Source organism: Berghia stephanieae, chromosome 15 (assembly GCF_034508935.2).
Source record: "Berghia stephanieae isolate SIO BIC M18660-M18661 chromosome 15, UCSD_Bste_1.3, whole genome shotgun sequence".
Classification (NCBI taxonomy): domain Eukaryota; kingdom Metazoa; phylum Mollusca; class Gastropoda; order Nudibranchia; family Aeolidiidae; genus Berghia; species Berghia stephanieae.
The window spans coordinates 23,197,743-23,206,788 of record NC_088374.1 but is presented as its reverse complement, the minus strand read 5'-3'; the positions used below and the strand labels follow the sequence as shown (position 1 = coordinate 23,206,788).

Sequence of the window (9,046 nt, the reverse complement as noted above, 5' to 3'; positions counted from 1 at the left end):
TTCTGGTACAATCCGTGAAGTTGCCAAAGAAATGCTTCGGGTCTGCAAGGGAAGAGGAAAAGTTTGAAAAGAAACATGGTGGTGGAATGAAGAGGTCACGTTCAATAAAGAAAAAAAGGAAGCAAGGAAGAACATGGATAAAACCCCCTGATGCAATCAACGTAGATGAATACAGGCAGGTACAGAAATAAGTAAAAAGAGCAGTTGCAAAAGCAAAATCAGAGCCATTCGAAGATATGATGAGATATTAGAAAGTAAAGAAGGTGAGAAAAACATTTTCAGAATAGCGAATCAGAGCGACAAGAATAGGAGAGATATACGAGTACAATACATTAAGATGATCAAAGACGAGAGTGGAAGAAATATTGGGCAAAGATGAATAGATCCGAGCAAGATGTAAAACATACTACAAGCACCAAATGAATAACGAGAATGACAGGGAATGCAGTTGAACAACCTAAAGATAAGATATTAGGTGAGATAAGCAATATCGAGGTGTGAGATGCAGTGTACAAGATGAAAAAAGGGAAAGCAGTTGGACCAGACGAGATATCGTCAAAATTTCCTGATATGTCTATTCAACGACATCTTACAGGATGAGAGCAAAGGGGTTAACAATTAAATATATCAAAGTTAACAAATATATGTACAAAGGAAACAGTGATTAGGACCGTTGTTGGCTCAACTGATCCATTTAATGTAAGATTTGGATTACACAAGGGATCTGCTCTTAGCCAACTACTGTTTGCAATAGGAATATATTATGTCCTCGGTTGGAAAGGGTTCTAAGACATTTGCACTTTGTCATAAATCATACATTGTTTGCCAGCCAACTATTACGTATCAACAAACATAACTACATATTCTTAAACTTGTATATTCAGATTGACACAATTTAGTTAGAAATGGCTGGCTAAAATCAATAAAAAAAGGTCTGGATGATGTTAATTTCGTCCTAACTATAGATAGAACTAAGATTTCGAACTCGGGTCTTTGTTATTGTGTTTTGCCATCCATGTTTATGAGTAGTTTTCACTAAATTGTATTAATCAGAATATAAATGTTCAAATGTTACACATAACTTCGTGTGTTGGTCCGTTTTACTTCCGGACGGCAATGTTATGAGCATGTTAACCAAGCGCACACTATCTATATACCTTTTCTTGAATGTGTACAATTTAAGTAGCGGTCACAAAATTATGTGTATTTTATTTAAACACTTACGTCCCGACCCCGCCCGTGTCATCAGAAACGCCTGGAATGTGTAGAGACCATGGACCGGAGCTTTGTACACACCCGTGGTCTCGTCGTAATCGTCACCAATGTTGGTCTGGACATTGTCAAATTTCAATACGTCACCTTTTGCCAGAGATTTGTAATTGTATTGTAGGGTGGCATAAAAGGCAGATACGGTGTTTTCTGGAATATAAAGCATTATGTTATTCATCGCAGGAATGGAACACGTTGGTTTAGGTGTTGTTGATGTTGTTGATGATGTTGATTGTTTTTGTTTTTAAGGGTTTACGACGCTCGCAACACATTAAATTCATATTAGCGCCAGTAAAAACGAAGGTAATAGGAAAGTAAACAGTTCGAGAATTACAATTAATCTACCCAAGAAAAAGTGAGACAAAGGGCAATTAGCTCAAATAGAGAACCGATGTAGATTCAAAGAGCACACTGTCAATATACTTAGATTGAGATCATCTAAATGTCATCCAGACACAATCACAGGTCTCCACCAAGAGGAACACACTCAAATGTTTACAAACCATATGAAAAAAATATACAATGCATAAAGAGAGATGATTTACAAGGACAATAATATCAACTCCGAAAACTATAACTATAAATTCGAAGGTTTACTTCCCTACCAAGAACTCCGACCAGGGTCAGGACAAAACCAAATAATCCCATTCCAAGACAAAGACAGAAAGCAACTTGAAAAACATATACAGGAGGATAAGACATAACAAGTACCTCCCTGCCCACTATGGGAGGTCGGGAACCCCACCCAGGATGATGATGAAGATGCTGATGATGATGATGATGATGATGATGATGATGATGATGATGATGATGATGACGATGCTGATGATGCTAATGATGACAGTGTTGGTGAAGACATTTCTAGAGACCAACGTTTTCTTTCCAGTTGCCTCATGGTGTTTTCTTGTTCTTGTAGTTGTGTTCCAAGATTGTTCACCGTTGTCTGTAGTTGAGAAATTTGTTCATTTGTCTTGTTTTCATTGAACTTCACCAGGCTTTCCATGAAGGTCAATTTTGACAGTAGAAATTTAATCAGATCCTGAACGTCTTGGTCTGAAATAGAAAATGAAAGCGACGAAAAGACACACTTTTTTGTTTGTCTGTCTGTCTCTCTCTCTCTCTCTCTCTCTCTCTCTCTCTCTCTCTCTCTCTCTCTCTCTCTGTCTCTGTCTCTCTCAGAAAGACACAACATATAAATATACTGTATAGCCAGTCTTATCATTACTCTGAAGATATAAATATCAGTCATGAAAAGCACAACAAAAATTAGTAAACCAATACATAAACAAACAAAAGCAAAAGTTAAAACTCCGAGCGCCGCTTATAGCTGTTTAGGAATCCTAGACCTCTCGATCCAAATGCGAGTGTTATACCACTAGACCACACAGTCCCACATATGATATAAATCCCAAAGTAAATATTATGTATAGTTTTCTTTCATCCGATAAAACTGAATAGTATTTTTTTAAATGAGCTTTTACAGAGCGCAATATCCACTAAACGTGTTCAAAGCTCATTACATGGTTTCCCCTGGGCAACAGCAATATTTAACATTAAGGAAAGTGCATGACGCCTGTTAGGTGGAATTACATTTTTTCCGACAGAGGCAACTCTGTTAACGGCTATTTACTCATTTTACACCTGAGTACGGGGAGAGAATGTGAGTAAAGATCCTTGTCCAAGGGACTCAACTGAGCAAGGCTCTAACACCCTTAATTCAACTCCGAATACTCTTCAACAGTAGTAACGTCACTACCTTCCTAATGACGCATGGTAACCTAGTAACACTGGCTCTAAACTATCGGAACAATGGCGGACGCCCGTATGAAATATTTCCCCGGCGGGCATAAAAGCGTATCCAGAGGAAAAAATTATAAATTTGATCACGTTTTGACTTTTACACATTCTGATCACAAGGCATATAAAAAGTTCTAGCCAGCATGAAGAATAAAAAGTAATTATTTTCTTTGTTTAGAACCAAGATGGCCGCCGTGTCCGGGCGGCGTGACATCAGATTACTGAATCCAATTCGAGTGTCATACTACAAGACCCAAATAATATTAATTATTATTAAGAGACCAAAATGTAGAAAGAGAGAGAGAGAGATAGTTTGAGAGATATATAGTAAGGTTAGAGATAGAGAGAGAGAGAGAGAGAGAGAGAGAGAGAGAAAGAGACAGAGAGACATAGATAAAGATGGACATAGTGAGGGATATATATAAGAATTATTAGAGAGAAAGAGAGAGAGAGAGTGAGAAAGACAACAAGACAGACAGAGAGAGAGAGAGAGAGAGAGAGAGAGAGAGAGAGAGAGAGAGAGAGAGAGAGGTGAGATACTTATGTGCATCGGTTTTGCATTCCACACCATACGTTTCTTTCGGCTGCCTACCCAGTTGGGGACAGTTGGGGGGGGGGGGGGGGTAAATTGCTTGGCACCGATAAAAAAAATGGAGATAATCGGTAGCATCTGGAACCTTGTCTGTCACGTTAGATAAAATTTGTTTTCGTTCAGCTCGTAAAATTTCAATCTAGCGAGAGGGATTTATCACCTGGAACCAATCAACGTGGAAAGAATGAATACGGATAAGAACGAGTAAGGCTATTTTTCTGTAGTTTTAAAGGTAGACTCCAAATGAGTTGAAATTTATCGCGTGGGTCAAATGGCTCAGTTGGCAAAGCACTTGCTTCATATGCAAATAGAACGAGATCGATAAGGGGTGCAATCTTTTTTTCTGATTTCCTGTTCATCAATCAACGATTGGGTAGCTGAGATTGTCAAGTCTGGGGAAATATAGTTTGTAATACACTGTCGTTCAATCTAGAGGATATCATCAATTTTTATTATCCCCACAACTTAGAGAAACCAGGATAATCTTGGACTCCATGTGTCTTATGGCTCTGAATGACATAAATTAATTTCATTTTCATTTCGAATGTTCGCAGACAGATCCATTGTGGCAAACAGGTCAGAAACGAAATAATCGTTAACAGACCTCGAACCTAGGGCCCTCATGTCATATGGTGAGAGCCATGTGACTACACCACTTGCACAAAATGAGCTATTGATCGATAACAGCGTTGTCTGTGTCCGGAAATATAATATCGCCAAACAGGCGTCATGTCTCGGCTTACAGGTTAAATATTGCCTATTAATACGAATTGATCACGCCTATTGGATCTATATAAATGTTCACATTGTTTTAAATTCGTACTCACCATTATGGATATTCCCATTATGAACGTCCAATCTCCTAACTATCAAACGAAACAAACATCCTTCCAAATTCAGTCAATGACTTATTCATCCATTCGTTGATGTGTTGTTATCATATACTTCTTGGTCTCCTTTTCACCCCTTTTAGCCAACGAAAAGCCCACGACAGACCAAAATTGGATTCTGTAAAATCACTTGGCCACAAACAAAAGGCTGCCCGTGCATATCCCGTAGCCCCCCAGTTTGTAATAACAATAGCATATGTTTAAATGAAATGATAATAATAATAATAATAATAATAATAATAATAATAATAATAATAATAATAATAATAATAATAATAATAATAATAATAATAATAATAATAATAATAATAATAATAATAATAAATGGCATATGTTTATCGACATTTCCAAATTGTTTCACTCTCTAGAATCTTGACGTTCTTAAAAGATAAAAAGAAATCCACATCAATGAAAAATTTATAGCAATTTAGAATGCTGACATAGCAATAGACATGACATTTTACGTACGTGATAGGAATAACCTACTTTCAATTGTAATGTTTTTACTGCTTTTCTCCTCTCTCATGTGTCCCATATCATCCAGGAACATCGCAGAACATGTGTAAAGTCCAGAATCCTCCTTGACTGCATCTTTTATTGTCACACTGAGATAACTCTGCCCGTCTATCTGGTTAATTTGACCTTCGACCTGATGAATGAAATTGTTGCTGCTTGAAGTTCGAAGGAAAAAATAAGGACAAGTCATGAAATGCAATCTTTAATTCACAGATATTGTGCCCTTGGTTGAGAAACTCACAACCTTGCTCTCCGGAAATATACGGGACCAACACACAAAATAGTGTATAACCTTTAACGTTTTAGTCTGGTTAATTCACTTTAGTGAGAATATATCATAAACATAGATGGCAATAACATACTCACCAACATACTGGAATCCAGAAGGTGATTATGGATAAAAGATTCACTCCCTTGAACTGAGGCAATGATTTTATTGTCGTTCTTAGCAAGTTGAATGAGAATGACCTTATCTCCGCAACTTCCGGTGTTATCGAGTTCACATCTGATATTGAATGAGGTGGGCACTGCGTCATGATGGTATTGTGACGTCACATCAATCTTTACCGCTGAACCTAAATTTAAACAATATGTTTTTAATGAAGAAAAGAACAATATAAGTTCAGGTATTTTTTTATCGGTTCAAACAAAATACGAATAATTGAAAAAAGTGGGTGTAATTTATGTTGATAATAACAAGACTTATAAAGAGAGCGCCATTCTCGTGGCAGCAGCAGCAGCTACTAATGATGTCACAGTACCGTTTTATGAGGATATATCCAGGTCGCAAACTCATCGCCGTGATCGTGTACGGTACAGAAACCCCCCTCAAGCTTCGTCACAACACATTGTTCAACTGGATGCTCTGCGATTTCCGGCTCTTGACAGCAACTGTATTTTGAAGTGAGTATGCCGTGAGTCAGGTTCTTGACAGATTTCGGCTCGCTGCCATCCAGTGTCTCCACCTCACAGAAGTGACGACACACTTTGTATTCTCTATTGTCTTCTGGCGCCTTTCTATTCGCTTCCTTTCTTGTTATTATGAACAAGTAACCAGTGGATATTTGACCAATGAAACATGTGCTGCGGTCCAGCATCAACCCTAAATATTTTGGATGCGTCTAATATGGGAGTGTCTCGCGCCGACGAGGACGTTCATTTTGCGTGCGTGACAGCCACTTAATAGGTGGAAAGCAGTGACCTCGGTTTTTAAAGTGTTCATCTTCATGTACCACTTGTCGAAGTAGGATTTGAGTCAGGTGACGTCGTCGCTGAGTACGCTCTCGAGACGGGTCCACATTTACTTTGAGTAACGAGTGCCCAGTCGACCGCCTATCCCAGCCTCAGGGAGGCAGTGTTCGACATATCGCTAATGTAAATTTGCTGAAAATACTTTGCGATAGACTAGCGTCATATCAGAAAAGCAAGCAGTTGCTATTGTCCGTTTCATGCTATAGTCTCAAAGGGCCGAATGGCTCTGAAGGAGGGAGTGAATAATTGTCTTAAAGTAATTTTTAGTTAATCAGAGAATACAACTTGCATTGATCATATATGTTTAATATACAATCCATAATTGTGTCAGCCGGATATAAGTAAGCAACACACAAACATGGTGTGTAAGCTTAATTGTTTATATAGCTGGTGATAACATTTTGTTAGAACTGATCATAAAAATGCTGGCTAAAAACAATAACAAAGAGTTGAGTGAACTCAATTGCGTCGATATTTAACAAGACATTTCCACAATTTCGGCACGCATTGAGCCATCAATAGACTTTAAAATAAAGACCCAAACAACAACCATTCTAACATACACATAATACATTTGTGAGTGAATCACAGGTCTAAGAGTATTTGTTTATTAATTCGAGAATCTAACTTGTATAAAATTTGCGTTTGGCTAAGAAACCCAACACATTGCCATCCGGAAATATAACGGAGCAACATACAAAACGATGTATAACATCGAACGTTTGTAGTCTGATTAATACGGTTTAATGAGAATTACATATAATTATGGATGGTATAACACAATTACAAAGGCCTGAGTGACATCAATTTCATTCCTTCTATAGATAGAACAAAGTATTATTGTTACTCACCTCTTTGTTATTGGTTTTTGTTTTGCTTTTTTTTTTGGCCTTCATTCTTATGAGTAATTCTCACAAAACTATATAAACCTGACTATAAACTGTTACATATTGTTTTGTGTGTTGGTCCGTTATAATGGCAATGTTGTGATTTTATTCGTCAAGCGCACAATATCTCTGCGTTATTAGTGACCCGCCGTCTCAAAACGGTATTTTGTCGTGGTCGACGTTAGATATATGCAGGTCTGACATCTGAATGCAATAATGGCCTTAATTTAACATAGTTGTATTGGCCAATATATTGCTTCTGTTGTTTTTTAAATAGATTTTCGTTCCAACAATGAGCCAATAATGAATTGGGTTACCAGACCTGCTAATAAGTGCACGTCGGGCGTGATGAATTACGGTGTTGTATTTTACATTTATAGCCAAAATATCAGTCCCGGGTTGGGTTTACAATAAATACAATATTTTAAAGTGATAAAAACCAATAATTCTTATATTTGATAAGTTTTATTTGTAATTAGAGCTTTTAGTATTTTGTTCCTACTAACATAATACCTTTTTGACACAATGGGTCACATTATTGCTATATATTTTACTTACCGAATCCAGCAGTGGTTATTCTAAGTACACATCCAAGAAGAAAGGTAATACGTAATGATTGTACCATTTTTAATATATATTCTGTAACAGCTAAAGTATTTTATAGAACAGAGTAATAGCAGAAGTATCGTAACAATACGAACAGCAATTTATAAACTCACTCACAGACCAACGGTTTGTAACTCACTCACTCACTCTCAGTAAAAACACAACACACGTTCACATCACGCACGGGATACCTTTGGCTTATTGCAGGTGCGGGCGTCTATTCAGTATTGGTTAAAACAAGGTACGAGAATGGCGTCAATCAGCTCTTAGTAACTAGTTAACGATTAGGTTTCAAAGCTATAACGACCGACGAACAATGAGGTAAAGAAGAAAATATGCCGATCGTATTATGATGGGAACGTATTCGTTAACCATCTATTGATTAAGCCAGCCATTTTGATGAGTTATTTTCACTAAGTTGTATTAATCAGACTATAAACTTAATGCTTCACATATATTTATGTTTGTATTTTACGTTATATCCGGATGGGGGATGTAATGAAGTATTTTTAACTGAACGATCTGAATTAACTTTCACTTTCTTTGGCCTGGTAATTGTTAACACCTGAGTCGACTGGAGTAATGTCAGAATATCATTTTTCATAATCACTCATCCGGGCACTGACCACGCTTTCCATTTCTTGACTTGTGTGAAAAGAGGGGACATTAAGCCACCCGGACGCACGTATTATATTCTACTATAAATAGAACGAAGTTGACGGCACTAGGGTCTTTGTTATTGATTTTTAACAACAATTATATGACTCATACTCATTAAACACTAAACTGTGTTAACAAACCGTCAAGTTCACACCTATTTTTGTGTGTTGGTCCGTTATTCTTCCGGTTGGCAATATTGTGAGTATATTCGCCACGCGCACAGTATCAAAAATGAACGCATTAAATAAATAACCTCACAGCCTTATTCACTTCGATAAAGGCAAGGGAAGTAATCGTGGAATTATTGTACTTTGATATTATACATCGGTTATCTCCTGTGTTATAATAACTAAAAAAAAAAAATCTCATGGCGATAAACAATGAAATTCTTCAAATTCAAAAAAGCCATAATCTCTTACGCGAGAATCAATTTCTGAATACTTTTTAGAACATCTGTCGATATAATGCTCTTTATTTTTTGTTAGATTTGTCTTTACATGAAAAAACAATGAAAGTAAATACTCTTCAACAGTCGTAACGTCACTTCCTTCCTCATGACTTATGGTAACTTAGTAACA

At 37.0% G+C, this 9,046-nt stretch overlaps 1 protein-coding gene across 1 annotated transcript in view; it reads right to left on the bottom strand.

Annotated features, from left to right (window-relative positions):
* LOC144960491 (uncharacterized) overlaps positions 1 to 7,968 on the bottom strand; it is a 9,496-nt gene extending 1,528 nt beyond the window's left edge. The window contains exons 1-5 of the mRNA XM_078893648.1: positions 7,761 to 7,968; positions 5,431 to 5,639; positions 5,035 to 5,197; positions 2,143 to 2,322; positions 1,225 to 1,419 (exon numbers count right to left, since the gene is read on the bottom strand). Coding sequence (XP_078749774.1) covers positions 1,225 to 1,419; positions 2,143 to 2,322; positions 5,035 to 5,197; positions 5,431 to 5,639; positions 7,761 to 7,827 — 814 coding nt within the window. The 5' untranslated portion in view covers positions 7,828 to 7,968. The remainder of the gene's footprint in view (positions 1 to 1,224; positions 1,420 to 2,142; positions 2,323 to 5,034; positions 5,198 to 5,430; positions 5,640 to 7,760) is intronic.
* Positions 7,969 to 9,046: the final 1,078 nt, after the last annotated feature.